Source organism: Scylla paramamosain, chromosome 38 (assembly GCF_035594125.1).
Source record: "Scylla paramamosain isolate STU-SP2022 chromosome 38, ASM3559412v1, whole genome shotgun sequence".
Taxonomy (NCBI): Eukaryota; Metazoa; Arthropoda; class Malacostraca; order Decapoda; family Portunidae; genus Scylla; species Scylla paramamosain.
In genome coordinates, this window is record NC_087188.1 from 14153735 (window position 1) to 14176234 (window position 22500).

Genomic DNA, 22500 nt, shown 5'->3' on the forward strand with positions numbered 1-22500 from the left:
TTCCTCGTCCTTCTCCCCCTCCTGATCCAGTTATCCTAGTTATCCTACCGTCCCAACACTGCACCAGACACACTCCCCACTCCTGAATCTCCCTTCACGCCACCTATCCACTTATCCTCCCCACAAACCCCTCACTACCCAGGCGTCCCTTCACCCACCGCACCCAGCCCCTTCCAGTCACTCCCTCTGCAGGTACTAACTCCACTACCACCAACACTTGCCTTACAGGGACTCCATTATGGCTCCTCCTGCACATTGCGCCCATCAAGAACGAGAAGGACATTGTGGTGCTGTTCCTGTGCACTTTCAGGGACATCACGCCACTGAAACAACCAATCGAGGCCGAAGACTCCAGAGGTAAGAGGCTGGGGACACGTGGGACACAAATACGGAGGGTGGGGACACATAGGAACAGTTGCACAAAAAGATGGACACAGGTGGGAACAGGTGGACAAAGATGGACTAATGTTGGAATAAATTTGGACAGGTAGAAACAGGTAGAGATAAACATAGGTGGGATTGCGGCAATTTTCGACAGGTGGGACACTGGTGACAGAAAGCAGGGCAGGTAGGAGAGAGACGGGGCAATAACTGGATGTGTAGAATAGGTCGGCAAAAATTGGGCACAGGTAGGAACAGAATGGGACAAATTGGACAGGTGAGGCATCCCAACAGGTATCTCACGTGTATCAACTAAAGAACATAAGGGTAGCTACAATAATCCAGTAGGCCTGTATATGGCAGTCCCTGTATTTAGAAATCTTTAGAACTTATGGATTGGCAATTAATCTCAGTACGGATACACAAACAGATAAGTGTCCGGGTAGCGACGTGCGGAGTTCAGGGTCACAACAATTAGCTTCTGGACACTATCATGCTAAACGACAGCTTTGGGATACGCTCATTAAATAAACTCCTTGAGCCGACACTCCTTCTCACATAATTAGAGCATGAAGTCCTGTCCCTTGACGGTATAATTACAGCGGCTGCGGGTCGTGCCGGAGTGCTGAGCCAGGCCACGGGTTGGGTACATGCATACACTCACTCTGGTCCATATTCTTAACCACTCTGGCCTCTCATAAGGACTTAACATCTTGGACACTAATAAGAACAGTTTGGGCACTAAAGTACTCAACTTTTGGAATGTCATAACAATTTCCAAAGGCTACGTAGATGATTATCCTGATTCTCATGAGATTTTCTATCCTATTGAAGATGAATGCAAGTTTAATTATCACTAGCATCATAAAAACACCATTGAAATCCCCTTGGAGACCCCAAACAACTTCCACTAAAGCCTGTTAGAAGTGGTCAAGATAAGACGAAGAGACGTTTAAGAGTATGGATCTTAACCCACCGTCACACGCGGGCCGCGGGACATAGTGTGGGGTGAAGGACAATGTCAGGGGAGCAGGGACACTTTGGACCGCTGGGACAGAAGTGTAGAACAAACTGCCTGAAGCTAAACTCCATGGAACATTGGAACAAAACCCCTTGTGAACAAAACTCCCTTGTGAACAAAACTTGTAACAAAATTTTAAATTCTAACATGTATTACTTTCAGAATTTATAGTTTATCAAGATTCTCATTAAGGAAGCTTCGTCTAAGGTGATTTTGTGCTTCTGTCTTGAGGACCTTCGCCCTGGGGTTTTGTTCAGACCTCCAGGGACACATCAGGGTTGCTGGGACCTAACCTGAGGTGGTGGGACAAGGCTTGAGGCGGGGGTATAGCGTGTCATCAGCCTGGGGTGTAGGGACAGACTGGGCTGGAGACACAGAGAGCTGGGAGCTGCCATGACCTGGGGTGCTTAAGACAGGGATATAGTCAGGAGTGCAGGGCATGTGATGTGGTGCAGGGACGAGGTTCAGGGCGTATAGAGCGTGTAGTTAGTCCTCCTGATGAGGGAGCAAGCGAGCAGAGCCTCCTCCCTCAGCTGTGAGAGGCGCGGGCGGAGGTGTGCCATGTCTCAATGTGTGCAGGAGCCTTAGAATAGCCGCGCCGTAGTGTGGAGTTATCGTGGTTGGCTGGCCTAACGTTCTCAGCTATTTCGTTTTAAAAGCATGCGCACCATCGCCCCCGTAGAGGTAATGACAACCACACATGGGCGATTCCACAGGTAAGCGAGGCGGGAAGCTCCACCCCTTGACAGCAGGCGCCATTAGTATTCCCCGCCAGGCGGTTCTCGCACGCCAAATTGCTAACCATCGGGAGTGAGTGAGGGAGAAGCAAGGGAGAGGCAAGGAAACACGCAACGCCTCCATCACTTCCCGATTTCACCTGTCACCTTCAATTTATATCTCCATTAGCTGCCGAGCGACTGACCGGAATTATATGAACGGATGGAATTGTCCCGCTGACTGACTGACGGCTCTCGGTGTGTGACTGCTGAGGGGAGGCGCTGACTTACTGGACCTGTAGTGCTGAATGGATGGGACGTGTGACTCTTGTGCGTGGCTGGCGGATTCAAAGATGTCACTTATAGAAATACAAAATAAAAATAAAGTGACTAGGATTCGGGGAGAGAGAGAGAGAGAAAGAGAGAGAGCGAGAGAGATATTCCCTACATCACCCTAACTTTCACACTAGGAGACAAGGAAAGTTCACCATGCAGACTTTGTGAGGGAATGAGGGGAATGAGAGAGGCTGCTGTGTCCTACCTCACCTCACTCAACCTGCCCTCACCTGGCCTCTCTTCCCCAGCAGGGCGTTGCACAGAAATATTCAAACAGTGATGCTTCCCTCTTACTGACGAGGCTGACACGGATAGACAGGAGACCGGTAGATAGACAAGGATAGAAGGCACGAGAGCGAGAGCGAGAGAGAGAGAGAGAGAGAGAGAGAGAGAGAGAGAGAGAGAGAGAGAGAGAGAGAGAGGCACTAAGGGCACATCCAACACGCAACATCGATCTTTACGACTGAGGCTCAGGAATTACAATGAACAGAGCTCTCCTTCATCTTGCTCCCACCTGTCAGAAAGGAGCGCCTGAGGTCACCACTCGGGACTCCTAACCTGAGGAACACCTGGACTCGAATGGAAAGCCTGAGTTTTTACTTCCTGTTGGGATTAAAGAGGGGGAAGTCTGATTGAGTGAGTGAGTGGTTGAATTGAATTAACTAAGTGTACTGGTTGCTTTAAATAGAAAGATGATTCATTGATTGATTGATGGAATTAGAACATAATAGATTGGTGACTGACTGATCGAGATAAAGAGATGACTGACTAACTGACTGACTGACTGACTGACTGATTGACTGACTGACTGACTGACTGACTGACTGACTGATGGAATTAAATAAGGAAACGATTGATGAAATGACTGACTGACTGACTGACTTATTGGCTGATTGACTGACTGGTCGAATGAAAGACTGACTGATTAACTAACTGAATGAAAGAATAGCACGACTGACTGACTAAGTGACTAATTGGACGATGAGCTGACTGACTTATTAAATAAAGGGAAATGCGAATAATTAAATGACTAAATAAGAAATAGAGGACTAACTGACTGAATGAACTAAAAAAAAAAAACACCTGACAAAACTTTAGCGTCACAGGAGCAAAATAATAAAGAGCCGAAGAAGTAAATGCAAAAACTCAAATAAAGAATCAAAACCAAATGAAAACAGACTCACAAAGAAGAAAAATCAAGGTCACACAGTATAATTGACCTTAACCTGACCTTTCCCTGTTACTTAGCAGTGTGTGGGACTCTTCTTTCTAGGGATCAATTATTCGCAATGGATTGGATATAGAGAGGGAAGATTTCAAGGCACGATAGAAACTTAACCTTTCCTCTGATGTAGACTTCCTTTTGACGTTCATAGCACTAGGAAATCGTTCAGTCTGGCATAGAAAGGAAGGGAAAATCGTTTACCTAGACACCAAAAAGAGAGGAGACTACAGTGTGTTATTTCCACCTTAGACTAAAAGAAAACCATTTAAGAGACTAAGGGAAAAGATAAATAAATCAGAACCTTTAAATTTATTGCTGATTATGAGAAAGAAATTGTCTAGCAGTGAAATTAAGAAAGAAAGACAAGATATCACTGCTAATTCGGGGGAGCAGGCGCAGAACAATAAGAAAACATACGAAAACAAGGGGAGCTGCAGGAAGCCATCAGGCCTACACGTGGCAGTCCCTTTACTAAACACACTTATACTTGCACCAGTCATCCCTACCAGTAAATCAGAGAGGGAGGCGTTGCTTTGAGTCATGGAGTGCTGCTTCCCGCGTGGAATCGCCCATAATGGTTTAGGGAGGCCTGACAGCAAGACCTAATTTAGTACTGGTTCTGTACCGGTTCACTTATTCCCCTTAACGCCCTTCAGTCTAACACGGTAAAAGTATTCATGTGTCAGTCAGTCAGTCAGCGAGTCAGTTGTGGATGATGTTTATTATGTAATTGTCCGTCTGTAGCTACAATGACACTCACTCCCCCCTCCCCCTTGCACATGATCTGTAGAGGGTCACTGTTTCACCGCCACGAGTACACACGTCTCTTGCTCTATACAGACTGGTGAGAACGAGATCAGGGTGAGTGTTAATAAAGTGGTGGTCTGTCTTTCTGTCTCTCTGTCTCTTTTTCTCTTGGTTTTAATGCTACACCACCACCACCACCACCACCACCTCAGTCTCCCTCATGCCTTCATCACAAACACTAGAAAAGTTACACTCCCCTCAAAGTGTTCCCAGCACCTGCTCTTCCTCTCTTTCCCTTCCTTTTCCCCTCGCTCAGTTCTCACTCCCTACCACCACCACCACCACCATCACCGGATAGGGACAGGTGCTAATGATTCACAGGTACACAGATTACTAAAGACACTATTATGTCGTAAGGAATGTAGGATTTCCTGTAGGATTTATCAGAAATGCCTGTGTAGAGTATACAGCAGCACCTTGATCAGCACACCTGCCTCACCTCACCTCACCTCACCTCTCTGTATCAAGCACACCTGTTGGTCTTCACATCACGTCCTTTAGTTCACTCGCTAAGCCTCCCTGGCCTTCCCTTGAGGCGGCGTCATGCAGGGCAAGTCAAAGAAAACGAGGTGGAGTGGGCAACTTAAGACACAGATGCGTATCCGGAGAAGTTTTGCTGTTTGACTTTTTTCCAAGGCCACAGAGATGATTAACCGGGTTCACAAGAGTGTGTCTCCTGTTAATGATGTGTATATCTTGTTAATCTGTCACTAGGACCGCAAAAACACCTTTCTTTACACTAAATTTCTGTACAATATGATTCAACTCACCTAATATAACTTTCAGTATGGAGACAGGTAAGGTTTTCTGTCCAGTAAAAGATTAGTTCACCTGACTGACTGTTCCTTCGCTTAGTAAACTGGAAACCACTCATTGCACCAACCTCACAAGGCAACCGGCCACTAAATACCCAAGTTTAGACTACAACTTAACTCTGCTTCGCGTGAGTGCCTCTAAATTTATTCTACTTTCTATTCAATCGGCCACTAAATACCCAAGTTTAGACTCCAACTTAACTCTGCTTCGCGTAACTGCCTCTAAATTCATTCTACTTTCTATTCAACTTTGCCCAGCTTGACGCCACCTCTTCCTGACAACACACCTGCCTTCCTTTCAGTCTTAGCACACCTGTATTCATCTCAGATAGGCCTATGCTCCTTACCTGACAAACACACAGACACTTATTTTTTTTCAACACAAGAATGAATAGAGTCTGGCATTTTCCTTCACATTATATAAGGAAATAAGAATGTTTGAAAGCCAGACTGTGTGTGTATGTGTGTGTGTGTGTGTGTGTGTGTGTGTGTGTGTGTGTGTGTGTGTGTGTGTGTGTGTGTGTGTGTGTGTGTGTGTGATGGTGGTCATTTCAGGTGAATTCTTTGTTTTCTTTTCTTTTTTGTGATTGGATAGGAGGAGGAGGAGGAGGAGGAGGAGGAGGAGGAAGATAATAATGGAATGTAAAGGGAATAAGAGGAAGATTGAGAGAGTAAAAGACTTAGATGGAAGAGAAGAGAAGCGGACAGAGAGCGAGAGAGAGAGAGAGAGAGAGAGAGAGAGAGAGAGAGAGAGAGAGAGAGAGAGAGAGAGAGAGAGAGAGAGAGAGAGAGAGAGAGAGAGAGAGAGAGAGAGAGAGAGATGAAGAAGAGAAGATGGAAGAAGAAATAGGGGAAGAAGAACAAGGATGAAAGGAAAGAGAGGAGGGAAAGATAGGATAAACAAGAATAGGTGAATGAGTGAGGGTGGATGATGATGATGATGATGATGATGATGATGATGATGATGGTGGTGATAAACAAACACAAAGAAACAGAAAAGAAGCGGAACAGGGAAGAATGGAAGAGGAAACAGGAGAGGGAAAGAGAATAAACAGGGATAGGTGTGTGTGTGTGTGAGAGAGAGAGAGAGAGAGAGAGAGAGAGAGAGAGAGAGAGAGAGAGAGAGAGAGAGAGAGAGAGAGAGAGAGAGAAGCAAACATAATATAGACTAAAAAAAGTGACGGGTGAGTGATGATACTGGTGGTGGTGGTGGTGGTGGTGGTGGTGAGAGCAGCGGGGGGGCGAGACACCTGGCCGGGAGTGACGCGGGTGTAGGGAGGTGATGTGACAGGTGATGAGGTGTGTGTCGTTTCAGCATCGGACAGCACCGAGAGCTCTGGGGGAAGGCTGCCCACCAAAAGTAGGTAACCCTGGCCCTCGCTTGGCCGCCTCTACCACCGCGCCGCACAACCCTCCTCCTTCTACCTTCCGCGCGTCCCTGCCCGCCCGTATGGAAGGTCGCAGTGTCTTTTGGCTGCAGCTTTGGCACCGAGTTTAATGTTAACAAGCAAGAGTTAAATTTGTCTTACTGCAAAGGCTCAGTTTCTTCCAATCATATGAAAGGTTCTAGTGTCTCTTTGGTCGAGTCACCCATAATTTGTCTGGAGTTTTAGAAAGATACTTCTTCACCCGCTCGGGGCAGAAAATCTCTCCTTCAGCGCCTTCTTCAGGTTCCCGAACGGCCCAGTAACGGCGGCGGTGCTGGCGGAGAGTAGGAGAGCCAAGAGGAGGAGGAGGAGGAGGAGGGGGACACGCGGGTACAGGCGACCAAGGCGTTAGTTGTTGTGGTGGTGCTTGCGGAGTGGTGGATCCTGTGTGTGGCCGCTGAGCCTGTAGTTCCTTGGCCCTTCCCGTCCTTCCCGGCACTGTCCTCCCTCCATGCCCCATTCCTGCCGTCGCCACACTCCCCACAGCCCCTACACCTCCCCAGCGCCCCGTCCACAGCTTCCCTCGTGTCATCCTGTGTGTCGGCGGGATGACGGTCGCTTCTCTCCCGCCCTACCTTCCCAGTCACCTCCCGCTGCCTCCCTCAGAGTGAACCAGACCAGCGCCGCACGGAGAGAAGCGTCTGGCTCATCCTGCCGCCTCTAACACCCAGAACCGACTTGCCCTTTGTAATTCTGTATGAGCGTATCGATGTTGTTTGGTGTCCTTACTCGTTGTGTGTATATATAAGAGTAAATTCTCTCTTTTTGAAGGGTGTTAAGTGGAATACCTCGCCTGCCTTGTGTAGACTAGAGCGTGGCCACCTGCTGCCACCAAGCCGCTACTCACCCTCCCATGTAGAGGCAACATAGTGCTGCTCTTTCTGCTCCTACTGCTGCTACTCCTCCTGTACCAGTCCCTTGTAGCCCCCGCTCACTCCCCAGCAGCCCCACACTGTAGCCAGCATGGTGCCTTACTTTTGGCTTGCCACCCAGTTTTTGCCCTTAAACTGGCGCAACAGATGACCATTTTGAACATTTTGAAGTGCCCCATTACGGCTGACCACATTAAACACCCAAGTGCGAGGGTGACTAGTCTAGTGTGCACGGCTCTGACTTCTCTGACCTGTATCCTTCCCTCCCATCCATCCCCGTCCAGTCCCTCGGTCTCCCTAACCTCACCACCTTCTGTTCTCCACCCTCAAGCGGGCCTCAGCAAGTTCGCCAAACTGGCCCGCTCAGTCACCAGAAGCAGGTCGGTGCTGGTGACTCAGTTCTCCTCACACCTGCCGGTCATGAAGGATGTGGCCAAGCAATCCAACATCACACACGTAAGTCGCCTCAAACATTTGTCTTTTTGTTCTACCTGTTCTGTTCTGTTCTGTCTTGACCATTTCTTGCATTCGTGCGGGACTGATTCAAGCTTGTAATGTCTTGAAATATCCGTCTGTCTGTTTGTCTTGATTTCTCCTTGCAGCATCACGTACGTAAGTCGCCTCAAACACCTGTCTTTTTGTTCTATCTGTCTGTCTGTATGTCTTGACCTCTCCTTGCATTTGTACGGGACTGAATCAAGCTTGCAATGTCTTGAAATATGTCTGTCTGTGTTTTCACGTCTTTGCATCTCTACAGGACTAATTCAAGCTTGTAATCTCATGAAACATCAGTCTGTCTGTTTGCCTTGACCTCTTTGCATCTTCACAAGTCTAATTCAAGTTTGTAATCTCTTTAATATAACAGTTTCTCGTTCTTTGAGTCTATGTATACTGTTTGCACTCACACATACACCCAGACCACTTCCTCTGTCATTACATTCCGTGGATCTACCGCTCGATCTATCTATCTGCATTTCCTACCGTCTTCATATTCTCTCTCGCAAACTTTCCTGCTGTATTCCCTTACCCTTCTCACTCCTGCGTATATGTATGTTCGTGTGTGCATGTGTTCCTTCCCTTCACTGCCGTAGACTCACTGACCACAACCTGTCATCACCACTATCATCACCACCACCACCAGTACCCTTTCAACACCTCTTCTACTGTGTGTCTGTGTGCATGACTTACTGTCCTTAACACTTTAAAGCCACTGACAACAACGACAATCACCACCACGACCTTGTCACCACCAGTATCACCACTGCCTCCTAACATTCACCCTGGACTCACTGACTCACCATCACCACCTTTATCACCACCGAATTACGTTCCTTCACTTGACTCGCTGACAAGACCTACCACCACCACCATCACCACTACTTCCACCACCACCCCCAGCATCACCACATCACCTCTACCCACAGATGATGAGCCTAAACAGCGATGTTATGCCTCAGTATCGTCAGGAAGCCCCGAAGACTCCGCCGCACATCCTGCTTCACTACTGTGCCTTCAAGGTGAGAGAGAGAGAGAGAGAGAGAGAGAGAGAGAGAGAGAGAGAGAGAGAGAGAGAGAGAGAGAGAGAGAGAGAGAGAGAGAGAGAGAGAGTGTGTGTGTGTGTGTGTGTGTGTGTGTGTGTGTGTGTGTGTGTGTCGGTGGTAGGTCAGTATATCTCTTCGCATGTACGTACATATGTAAGTAAATGTACACATGCATGTATGTGTTTTTAGGTTTACATGAGCGTCTAGTCAGGCCTACATGTACGTTAGCAGGTACACACAGGTAGGGAAGTTAACTGGAAGTATGTACGTCAGTGTGTGTGTGTGTGTGTGTGTGTGTGTGTGTGTGTGTGTTACTGATACCTCCTCCTTCGTCCCCTCCGTCAGGCTATCTGGGACTGGGTCATCCTCTTCCTCACCTTCTACACGGCCATCATGGTGCCCTACAACGTGGCCTTCAAGTACAAGACCTCAGAGGACGTGTCTCTCCTGGTGGTGGACTCAATCGTTGACGTGATATTCTTTATAGACATCGTGCTCAACTTCCACACCACCTTTGTAGGGCCTGGAGGCGAGGTGGTGTCTGATCCTAAGATAATACGAATGAACTATCTCAAATCGTGGTTTCTGATAGACCTCTTGTCGTGCCTACCTTATGATGTATTCAACGCTTTTGACCACGATGAAGATGTAAGTAAGTGTGGCATTCAAGGAGAAGTGAATGATAAAGTAAGTGTCAAGGACTTGTGTGTGCTTCCTGCCATCGCCAAGCTTCTCCCCCTCCCCCCGCTGCCTCCACCCTCACGCTCGTCCCCCGCTCCTCCTCCTCCTTCGCCCCCCGTGACAGCACCCCACCCTGCCCCCACCTCTCCACTCTCCACGCCATCCAATAACTAGTGATTTTTTTTCCTGTCTCCAGCCTCCCATTTCCTCCCTGTCGAGCCACACCACACGCTCGTCCCCCAGCAACATGTGTTTAATACACGGCCACTGTCAGGCGCCCCTCACACCTGTTAATCACTCCCGCTGGCTGCCGCGCGCTACAGGCCCGGCAGCCGCTCACTCATGACATAACTGTTGTTCCTCACTTGTGTACAGCATCACTGGTGCGCACACTCTTGCTGTAGTGACCCGTACCTGTTGCTATGCCAGTATGACAGTAGACACATAGGAGGAGGTCTGGTGACACCTGTGTACACACCTGTCACTGACCCACACCTACCCTAGCCAAGCTACGTGCCCGCCGTCCCGCTGCCAGCTGGTGACGGGGCAGCGGGGCGAGCGCCAGGCCCTAGCTGCTCCCAGTCTTGCCTTTCTCGTCACGGGGGCGCCCAACGAACCCACTTGTACAGTCACTTCCCGCCACCACCACCACCATCACCACCACCGCCCCGTGTCGGCCTGAAGGCCTCGCCAGTCAGAGTACAAGTGGCTTCGGTGGGAGTCTTGCCGCCAAGCAGTATTGTTTGCCTCTTCAAATAAAACCTTTCTTCCAGCTTCCCTTTGAGGGGCCCTTAATGCCCCCTCCCCCATCTCCACACCGCCCCAGGTGAGGCACCCTGGACAGGGCCAGTCAGGGCTCCTCAGGCAGGTCCTCCTCCCCTCCCCCCACACACGGGTTCCCTCACCTCCCCAGCTTGTTTTTGTCACACACCAGTCTGTCAGTCTGTCAGGCCCACCACAGCCCTCACCGCCACACCCCCGACGCGCGCCCAGAGTGAGGCATGGCGCGCCGCCCCCAGGGCACCGCAGGCACCCCGCCACGCCCTGCACTGCCGGGGCGGCGCCGCGTGGCGGGGCAGCGGCGGGACGCGGGAACCTCTGGGACCTGACCAAATCTTCTCTTATCCACTCGCGGGTGTCCTGACCACAGTACACACACACACACACACACACACACACACACACACACACACACACACATACACACACACACACACACAGACACACACACACACACACACAGACACAGACACACACACACACTCACACACACACCGCACCCGCTCTGCACCAAACCACACCCGGCACCCTCGCAGTAGTCACACCCGTGAGACACCCGCACCCCAGCTAGTTGTCTGCCCCGCACCTCACTCCTCCCTGCTAGGCTCTAAATAGTGCGCCGCGCCGGGGCTGGCGGCGGGACGGGCAGGGGTGCGGGGGGCGCCGCGCCGTCCCCCATACCAGTGTTGCCTGGGCCCCGTCGCCAGCCTTGCCGCAGCGTATCGTAAATAAGTAAATAATAGATCATGTAGATAATAAATAAGAAAATCTCTTAAATTTTCAATTGTAACATTATAATAATAATGATAATGATGATGATGATAATGATGATGATGATGATGATAAAAAACATTAAGAGATGTAGTTTGTTACAAAGTGCGTCAAATCATCGCGTGTGTACAGTGTACATAGTTCACCCCCCCTGAAGCCCCGACCCCATGACTGCCGCACCGCGCCGCCACTCGGCAGCAGGCGAGGCGCCACAAGCAGGAGACACGCCCCTGCAGTGCCAGCGACACGCCGCCGTGGGGACTCGTCTGTCACGCGAGGGAAGCAACAGAAAACGAGAGAAGTCTAATCCAATGCGTGCGTGACGCGGCACACGAGCAGCAACACAAGTATTCCCTCCCGTAACAGTTCACCGCAACTCTGCCGGAATAGTTGACAGGCGGCCCCGCGCGGCTTCAATCTGCAGTCACGCGAATCAGGCGGCGGCAACAGGCACGCCAGCAGGAACACCACCCACTATGACACCTGTCGGGCTGTTTCGGTGCCGCCCCGCCCCATCCCCCGCCAAGACCTGCGCCCCCCCTCCCCTGCAGCCCCTCAGACACTATACATGCCCCTGCCCCGCGCCGCGAGTCCTGTATCGTGTGTCCATTAAGGCGCTGCCGCTTCCGTGGCCTTGGGTGTTGTGCTGCAGCATGTGCAGGCATGGACGTCCCCAAACACACACTGCTCATGTATTTACGTACGTACACACGCGTACACAGACACGCGCACGCACGCACACGCACACGCGCACATGCAACCACAACACACACACACACACACACACACACACACACACACACACACACACACACACACACACATACAGGAGGGTTCCCGTGAGGCGAGAGACGTTCACCTTTCCTTGCCAAACAATAAAAAGAAAAGAAACGCATCAATACAGCTTGAACCCTTCACCCCAGTCAACAGCAACTAATCCGCCGTCCACCTCGCGCTAACCAAACTCCGGGAAACATGTTCTGACTTATCAGTGATCCACGCGAGTCTTTAATTAACAGAGACGAATGCTGCCAGAAATTAAGTTAAGATCGAGTTAATTAGCATAGGTGAGTGCGGATCGCCAGGTGACATAGCACATGTTACCTGGCCACGTGAGGGTAGCCAGCTCCTTGCCTTGCTCTGATTTGTATCACCATAATAATTAACATATAGCGTCGGCCATTGAGAGCCGCGTGACGGGCGCCAACAGGCCAGCCACGGGACACAAGACTCACTGGATGACACTCAAGGGCCTGGACTCTCAAACCTTCCGGACTCTATTTCCAAAAGCGACGAAAAATGACCAGTATTTGCATGACTAGATACTATTAATGAGGCGAAGAGGAAGAGAAATCCTTGTTAAACCATTACTAGCATCGTAAGTCCCCTTGAAAACCCCGATATTGTCTATATCCATAAGAATTACATACAGGAAAGGACGGCAGAAATTACTAAAAGAACAATCACAATATCTTCTACTTACGATGCAGAGTCCTTGGCAGACCATCACTAGAATCATTAAAGAAAAATCACCATGAAAACCCAGATACCTTTCACTCGATACTGATACATTTAACTGAGATATCACAACAAACATTTGAGAATATGGACTTTCGATATATAACTCTCTGATTCACTGACTTACTGACTGACTCACTGCCTTACTGACCCAAGCACCTACGGACTCAAGAAGGAGGCCGATGAGTGACAGCAAAGAGGTGTAAACAAAAGACAGACAAAGAGGAGACACAAAGATCGGTCACAAAAGAGGACATACAAAAGACAGAAGACAAAGAGAGGAGGCAAAGAGGAGATGATAAGAGATAGACGAAGATACAGAGAGGGGGAGACAAGGAAAGGAATAGAGGGAAGATGATGAGAGGAGAGTAAAAGAAGGGAAGGTAAATAGAGGGGGGGAAGGGGGTAGGTGATAAATAACAGGGAAGAAAAGGAGAGGAAAGAGAAAGGCGATACGAAAGAGGAAAAGAAGGAAGTGGGATAAAAACAGGAAGAGAAAAGAGGAAATACTTGAAACTAATAATTAAGAAAGGTAGAGGAAAATAATGAAAAATAACTAAAGAAAATAGGAAGAAAGAAAAGGAGGAATAATTTAAGAAAGTGAGAAAAGATGACAGGAGATAACGAAAGAAGCGAAACTGGGAAAAGAAACAGAAGAGAAAGAGAAGAGAGGAGAAAATAGGTGATAACAAGACTAAGGACAGGAAGAAACGAAGGGAAAGACGAAGAAAACAGAATAGTGACACATGACTAAAAAAAACAATGACAAGACAAACACTAGACATAAAGGAGAAGAGAAAATAAATAAATAATGACATACCATTAAAGAGAAGAAACAAAGGAGAGATGGAAGAGACTAGAGAACATCACAGAAAAAAAAATAAAGAAAAAAAACATATTAAAATGAATTATCCAAGCATTAATAATCAAGAGGAGAGAGATTAGAATAACAAACACCTTTTTCTAATTCCCTGTAATTCCACGAAAGCTCCTGAGAGATTAAATTAAATACTTGAAGAAAAGGAGCAAAAAGACGTACTAAACTGAATTATAACACTATTAATAATCTAACACCTCTTCTATCTAACTCCCTTTAAATGCACCAAAGTTCCTAGGGAGAAATTTATGTAAATTCTTGAAAAACAAAAGAAGAAAAGAAGCAAAAACGTGTGAAACTGGATTAATAATCAAAAGAATAGGAAAAAAGATTATAAAACTCAAACACCTTTCTTATCTAACCCACTTTACTTCCACTAAAGTTTCTAGGGGTGAGAAAAATTCATATAAACCCTTAAAAAAAAAAGAAACGAAACAAAAAAGAAAAGGAAGCAAAACGCGAATTTAACTGAATTACTAAACCATTAATTACCAGAAAAATAGGAGACAGAACAGAATAACGAAACACCTTATTTAACCCCCTTGTACACCCACCAGAGTTTCAAGGGGGGAGAAATTAATGTATAAACCCTTAACTCTATTTACCCAGGGCATCGGATCTCTCTTCTCTGCTCTGAAAGTAGTGAGGCTGCTGCGATTAGGACGCGTGGTACGAAAACTTGATCGGTACCTGGAATACGGTGCTGCAATGCTGGTGTTGTTGCTGTGCTTTTATATGCTGGTGGCTCACTGGCTGGCGTGCATCTGGTACAGCATAGGTGAGTCTGTCAGTGTGTGGGAAGGTAAAGGAATAGGAGTGTGTGTGTGTGTGTGTGGGGAGGAGAAAGTTGAGTGTGTGTTTGTGTTTTGTGTTGTGTTGTGTTACCTAGTCTCGTCTCTCTCTCTCTCTCTCTCTCTCTCTCTCTGGCCATCCCTTGAGAGATCCCCCCACCCCTCCTCTACCCTCCCACACACACGGTTATTGACACAAATGCAGCGGTAATGTAATCAAAGCAGTGATTCTTGACCAAACTTGCCTGCTTGTGTCTACCTGTCTGTCTGCCTGTCTATCTGTCTACCTGTCTTAATGTATTGTACCTAACGCTTCTTCAGGTAAAAGTGACGGACATAACAGAATATTAACTTAGTGCTTGTCTGTTTACCTGTCTATCTATCTACCTGTCTGTCCATTTGTCTGCCTACCTGTCTTAGCATACTGTACCTAACTCATTTCCACAGGTAAAAGTGACGGAAATACCTGTTTACCTGTCTATGTATGTATCTATCTATCTATCTATCTATCTATCTATCTATCTTAACGTACTGTACCCAACTCACACAGGTAAAAGTGACGCAGACAACGGTATACAATACTCCTGGTTGTGGAAACTGGCTAACGTCACGCAAACCCCTTACAAGTACATCATCTCCAACGGGTCAAACATGCTGGAGCTGACGGACGGCCCCAGCAAGAAGACCATGTACGTGACCTCTCTCTACTTCACCATGACCTGCATGACCTCGGTGGGCTTCGGCAACGTGGCAGCAGAGACGGACAATGAGAAGATTTTTACGATTTGCATGATGATTATTGCAGGTGGGTCTATATGGGGGGTTGGGGGGGTGTCTTGGGGTGCTGGGGTGTTGCGAGAGGGTACTGGTCAAGGGTTTGGGGGTAGGAAAGGGTCGGGGTTGGGGGTGTTTGGTGGTGTGTGGGTGGGGGGGATCAGAGGTGATGGGAATAGTGTGTGTTGGGGTTTGGGAAAGGATAGCTATGTTTAGAGTGGTGTGTGTGTGTGTGTGTGTGTGTGTGTGTGTCAGTGTGTCTCCCTCTCCCTCTCTCTCTAACACACCTCCCCATCCCCAGCACTTCTCTACGCCACGATCTTCGGCCACGTGACCACCATCATACAGCAGATGACGTCAGCCACAGCCAAGTACCACGAGATGCTGAACAACGTGCGGGAGTTCATGAAGCTCCACGAGGTTCCCAAGGCGTTGTCCGAGCGGGTGATGGACTACGTGGTGTCGACCTGGGCCATGACCAAAGGCATCGACACCAACAAGGTAGAAAATGAGGTACTTATGACCCAACGCGATGGCCACGTTATACCAGTGAAAAGCATGATGGTGATCCTCTCATTCCGCTGCGGGGATGAGATGGTGAATGGTGAGCCCACGCCTTGTCTCTCCCTCACCATTCATTGCTAGCGACCACGACGACCAGCACGCCACGCCACGCCGAGCCACGCCACGCCACGCCACGCCAGACTGACGAGTTGTGCAGGCAGGCGTGCAAGCAGGCCAGGCAGGCAGGCTGGCAGGCAGGCTGGCAGGCAAGCAGGCTGGCAGGCAGGCTGGCAGGCAGGCCAGGCCAAGTCAAGTCAGCCGCCTCTCTCTCTCTCTCTCTCTCTCTCTCTCTCTCTCTCTCTCTCTCTCTCTTCTCTTCTATTTTTTATTTTTTTATTTTTTATGCAGATTTCTGTCTATCAATATTTCTCTCTCTCTCTCTCTCTCTCTCTCTCTCTCTCTCTCTCTCTCTCTCTCTCTCTCTCTCTCTCTCTCTCTCTCTCTCTCTCTCTAAGTGCACTACATGCTTACATACGTACTTCACACACACACACACACACACACACACACACACACACACACACACACACACAAACACACACACATACACTGGAGCCAGCCCAGCAAGACACACACACACACACACACACACACACACACACACACACACATACACACAAATAAACAAACACATACATACACAGCTACACACACACACACACACACACACACACACACACACACACACACACACACACTGGTTTAATTATTAGAGTCTCTACGCTTACTACTACTAGTGCCAAGGGCTTTTATCACTGAGACTTAGCCAGGTAAGTTAACAAGCATGAACAGCAGTAGTTAGAATGAATAATACTAATACAGCTTGTTACCTAAAATCCTCACTCTCTTTACTCATTGACGCTAAAATGCGGCCTTAAATTTTTCACTTTTACTGAATGCTCCTCAGTAGTTTGTTTCTCTGCCATGGCGCGACGCGAGAAGCCCGGCATGGCCACCGCGACTAGGCTGACCTGGAATGACCTTTAGGGCTGACCTGCGGCCCCCATCTGACCTTAGGACCCTGGACGTGACCTTGCTGACCCTTCCCTCCTTAGTGGCCTTTGAACCGCGACGAGTAGGTCAGAGTAGCAGCTTCCAGAGTGACCGGCCTGGCTCCAGTGAACACCCGAACACCGAGAGAACATGACACCCACACCACCACGACCACTACCACCACCACCACCACCACAGAGTGACAGCAGGCAGGCTCCCCCGACCACGCTGTACATATCAAACGCCCCACATTCCTCACAATCTCTCCACTTCGCCTTGGTCTGCTTGTTCCTTACACGGGAGGAAGGACGCGGCTGTTGCCCTGGTGGCCTTGAGATTCTCCTGCATGCTTTTCACTAGTATAAGACGCGGGTTCCCTCCTGGGGCGGATCTGAGAGTGCTTCCCGCCACCGGGCCGCCGCTCCCGCCCGACACAGCATGGCATGTTAGACATTGTGCACTCTGCCGCCCTCCAGCCAGCCACCAGAAGGGACCCGCCGGCCACCGCGGAGGCACTAGTGACGGTGAGCCACCCCGCACTCTCTCTGAGTGGCTCACTGGTTCAGTTGTCGGGTTGTTGTCGGGGTGTCGGGTACACTTTCCGCCTTCCTCTCTGCTTCCCGATCCAAGGTAAGACGTTTCTTGAGCAACACTCCCCCACCCTGGCCCTCGCTCACCCTCCCTCTCACCCTAGCGTCAAGCACCCCCCACGTGTAGCCACCACGGCCACGGACCCAAGGACACGGCCGGCGTGCCCTGGGTGACCAACATGCCCCTGGCCACCACTGTCTCACGTCCCTGTGTCTCGTCCTCGTCCTCTCGTGTCCTCGCCCTCGCCTCGCCCTCGCTGCTGTGCGCTGCTCTGCTCTGCTCTGCTGCCCCCTTCACCCGCACTAAGTGTGTCACGCATGGCTTGCCCGCCTCATTATCACCGCCACCCTTCCTCGCCCACTTCAGTTCACACTAATGAGGGCAAACACACTTCCGCTTCCCCTTCTTCGGTCTGCATCACTCTCTCTCTCTCTCTCTCTCTCTCTCTCTCTCTCTCTCTCTCTCTCTCTCTCTCTCTCTCTCTCTCTGTGTCTTGCTTGTTACTCAGGCGCTGTGTCCCGCGTCTTGTTGTCATTGTTCATGTGATAGTTGTGTGTGGGCCGCTGCGGTGCCTGCAGTGCCAACCTTCGCTTCACGAGGCTCACACAGCTCGGTGAGTGCCGCCGCAGCCGTGAGTGGAGGGCGCGCCACTAACGCCCTCTCCCTCCTAGGTGCTGAACTACTGCCCCAAAGACATGAAGGCCGACATCTGCGTCCACCTCAACCGCAAAGTCTTCAACGAGCACCCCGCCTTCCGCCTCGCCTCGGACGGCTGCCTGCGCGCCCTCGCCATGCACTTCACCATGAGTCACTCGGCGCCAGGTAGGTGGAAGTGCCGCCAGGTGAGTCACGGCACCAGCAGGGCACCTCATAGCAGGGCCTGGCACTCCTTACGCCCTTGAGTCCTGTCCCTCATGCGCCTGTCTTGATGTCCACACCTCCCTGTCCACCCCTGTGTCTATCCGTGTGTTCATGTGTGCCAGTGTCCTGTCTCTCCGCCTTTCCATTCATCCCTGCCTCAGTGTGCGTGTCGGTAAGCGTGGCCGTGTTGCAGGGGACCTACTGTTCCACACGGGGGAGTCCCTGGACACCCTGTGCTTCATCGTGACGGGATCCCTGGAGGTGATTCAGGACGATGAGGTGGTGGCGATCCTGGGCAAGTGTGACGTGTTCGGCGACACCTTCTGGAAGGACCCCACGGTGGGCCAAAGCGCCGCCAATGTGCGCGCGCTCACCTACTGCGACCTGCACGCCATCAAGCGGGAGAAGCTGCTGGAGGTACTCGACTTCTACCACGCCTTCGCCAACTCCTTCGCCAGGAACCTCGTGCTCACCTACAACCTCAGGCACAGAGTGAGTCACAGGGATGGTGGTTGACGCATGAAACACCGGTCATGCAGTACACAGGGTTCTCAAGGGTTCACACTGTAGGGTTCTCAAGCAAAGGTACACATCACACAACAGAGTTCTCAGGCAGGGGTGCACAAGGGTCTATCCAGGGTTGTGTTGCCAGTGTCATGATTCACGCTAAGTCTTAGAGTGAAGGCAGTATCAGTGGAAGACTCACGGCGCACTGTTCGCTACAACACAGACTTCTTCCTCAAGCGCCCTACACTAAAACATGTCGCCCCGATCACATTTCACGCCTCGCAGCTCCCAACGAGTCGCATTTTCTCTCCAACACACGCTGCTTCCCCGAGCCTATTCAGTCCCCACGATCCTGACACGCCTCGCAGCTCCTCACGATCTGACTCTCTCCCCACAGCTGATCTTCCGTAAGGTGAGCGACGTGCGGCGGGAGAAGGAGCTGGCGGAGCGGCGCAAGCACGAGCCGCAGCAAGAACTGAGTCACGACCACCTCGTCAGGAAGATCTTCTCCAGGTGAGTTCTCCAGTGCCGTGCTTTGTGTAGTGTGCTGTGGTGTGGGCAGCGATAAACAGGTGTACAGGCCCTAGTGGCGATAAACTCTTAAACTCACCTTTAAATGAGAGTGTACCAGTAATGACCACACGTGCATCCTGCCCCTAAGCCGTGCCGGTAAGCCTGAGAACTGCTGCCTCTTAGGTCACCTGTCTGGCTCACACGTGGCCCGGAGCTAGTGAATGTCGTGCCAATTAGAAGACTACTATAAGAACCATGACCCTTTTAGTCCCTCTAGTTAGTGGTAGTATGTGTATAGACCCCTCTACCCCTCCCCTACCCCATGATTCCCTTACCTATACCATACAGTTACTCCCTCCCGCCTTCTTGCTACCTTAAGTGAGTGTGTGTCAGAATATTGTTGACACTTTCTCTCTCCTTGCTGTGGTACCGACCGCCAGTGCCAACGAGAAAAACTGGAGGTAAAGTTCCCGTCTGACTCAGCCTCTCGCTTCCCCCGGAGTCACCCAGTGCTTTGTTTACCATACTCTGCTTCCTGACGGGGATCAGTGGTGACAGTACTTACTAACTCGTGAATGACCTAAACCGCGGAACTCATCGCTTCCAAACTCTATTATAATACCTGATTCTAAGCTTCTCTTTTCTTGCCCTCCCTCTCTGTTGTGTTGAGACTTCAGGTTATGTCTGGAGAAAGGGAGGAAAGACTTTACTTCATGATCCTCAGCCGCTTTCCCGCGCCACATCTGTCAGTTACTGCTTGCATGACACCTTTCCTCAGTCTCCTCCTTCTCTCCAAAGACCCTGACGCACCTCCAGCCTGGCCCTTCCTCCTTGTTCCTCCTTCCCTCCAGTCCCTCCCGAGCACCCCGCCTCGACCAGACGCCAGTGCCTCGCCCCGCCACCTCGCCACGCACTGCCAGGTTGTGACAGCTTCCGCACTTGTATAAAGCTTTGGCCAGACACGCGCCCAGATCATCGTCACCCAGCGTGTAAATAAGAGTGGGATAGACGCATTTCGTAACACTGCTTCTCCTGGTTCTGGCGTGCCCTGTCAGTCTCTCACTTTCACCTACCTGTCAGTGCAGTCATGGCTAGTCAGGTAATGTGTGTTCTGTTTTTCGCTGTGTCTTGCGTTCTTTTCCTTCATCTGAGTCTCTCTAACGACAAAGGTTTAGACTGAGGAACGCAAGGCACAGTGGAAGTTAGGCAGATTATCAGACTGGCTAGGACTGCACCACCACCCCCCTCAGGTGCTCTCATTACCCTGTCTCAAGTCCCCATGCCCCCAAAAAGATCCCACGATGCCAAAACACATGATGAAGAGTAACACCTGACTCTCCTTAAGTAAACAAGAGTGATATTTGATTCCCCTTAAGTAAACTGAATGTGACATGCCTTAAGAAACCATGATAATATTAACTAGATCCTCCTTAAGCAAACCACCTAATTCTGCTCAACAAAACTGAATGCGATGAACCTCAAGAAACCAAGGGAAGCTAAAAAAAAAAAAAAAAAAAAAAAAAACAGTAGGCCTACACGTGGCAGACCCTACTAATAAACCCAGCAGGCCTACACGTGGCAGACCTTATCACACCCCTGCCAAACTCTCCCCTGTATTAAGTTTTCAGTCAGTCAGCGACCTCACCTTAACAAAACCGGAAGACGTCTGACGCTGCAGAAGGAAGGAACAAAGGAACAAGTGCATATCACAAGACTGACGCATTTTCACAGTCGGCACATACCTGGAAGAAGAGAAGACACACCTGAGTAAAGGAATAAGATAAATGACACTTAATTAGTTACGGGGACAGGTAGAGGTCATAACAACACACAAGATAAATACATAAATAAATGAATAAATAAATGCAATATTCTTTCAACGTGACGAGTGAATGTAACACACCTGAGTAAAGGAGTAAGATAAATGACACTTAATTAGTTACGGGGACAGGTAGAAGTCATAATAACACACAAGATAAATACATAAATAAATAAATAAATAAATGCAATATTCCTTCAACGTGACGAGTGAATGAGCTCTCAGTAACACACCTGAGTACTAATTAGGAGGTAATCAGCTGACGCATCTTAATTACCTACAGGGACAGGTAGAGATAATTTTAATAACACAACTCGAAATAAATGAATAAATCCAGTATTCTTTTAACTACAAACACTCTTAGTGACACACCTGAGTATTAATTAGAAGTAAAATAAGTGATGCACTTTAACTAGCTACAACGACAGGTAGAAATGAAAGAAGCAACACAACTCACTGAACAAATAAATCAATAAATCCAGTATTCTTTTTAACAAATGCTCTTAGTGACACACCTGAGTATTAATTAGAAGTAAAATAAGTGATGCACCTTAACTAGCTACAACGACAGGTAGAGATGATTGAAGTAACAACACTCACTGAGCAGAGAAACAAGTACAGTATTTTTTCAGTGTGTATACAACCTCTCAGTAAACACAAGTCATCTGAACCCAAACACAATGCATGCAGTAAGCAAAGGACGCATATAATATAAAATGCCAAACACTTCCTTCGTATGAACGTGGCATAAACAAACAAAGCAAAATAAACAAGCCTCGGTTTTAACCCTTTCATCACTCCGCGCCAGGTATTAAGACCACACCTGGATAAATACACCTGGTTTGTTTATTCGTTTGTTTCTTACCATTCCGTGTAATTATCTCCCTTTCGCTAACAGTAGAGAGAGTAAGAGGAAAAGAGAGAGAGGGTAACCATTTCATCTTGCCATAAACAAGGGAGGAAATATTAACGGATCCATAAATGAAGGGAATAATTCAGTCAGTTAACATTCCTATCCTTATCCGTATTCGTATCCTCCTCCTCCTCCTCCTCCTCCTCCTCCTCCTCCTCCTCCTCCTCCTCTTCTTCATCCTCATTCTCCCCTATTTTTTCATCCTTCTCTTTCTCTCCTCCTCCTCCTCCTCCTGTTTCTCAATCTTTATCCCTCTTTCTCTTCCTAATCGTAACCCCAATCCTTATCCCTCTTCCTCCCCCTCCCCCTCCTCCTCCTCCTCCTCCTCCTCCTTCTGTAAACACAATTCTACCGTTCATTTTTACATTATTTTGTCACTTTTTTCCTAATAAACGTAGCGAGAATT

At 49.1% G+C, this 22500-nt stretch overlaps 1 protein-coding gene across 19 annotated transcripts in view; it reads left to right on the plus strand.

Annotated features, from left to right (window-relative positions):
• Positions 1-22500, plus strand: part of LOC135091853 (potassium voltage-gated channel protein eag-like) — a 54369-nt gene that overhangs the window by 20907 nt on the left and 10962 nt on the right. For 4 of the 19 annotated variants that reach the window (XM_063989864.1, XM_063989881.1, XM_063989867.1 and 1 more), the window contains 12 exons: positions 229-357; positions 6617-6661; positions 7932-8056; positions 9025-9117; positions 9487-9828; positions 14378-14546; positions 15110-15364; positions 15635-15846; positions 18153-18303; positions 18536-18834; positions 19247-19362; positions 19803-19823. In XM_063989864.1, the coding sequence (XP_063845934.1) occupies positions 229-357; positions 6617-6661; positions 7932-8056; positions 9025-9117; positions 9487-9828; positions 14378-14546; positions 15110-15364; positions 15635-15846; positions 18153-18303; positions 18536-18834; positions 19247-19362; positions 19803-19823 (1957 nt within the window). The remainder of the gene's footprint in view (positions 1-228; positions 358-6616; positions 6662-7931; positions 8057-9024; positions 9118-9486; positions 9829-14377; positions 14547-15109; positions 15365-15634; positions 15847-18152; positions 18304-18535; positions 18835-19246; positions 19363-19802; positions 19824-22500) is intronic. The other 15 variants (XM_063989871.1, XM_063989875.1, XM_063989876.1 and 12 more) reach the window with 11 other exon arrangements.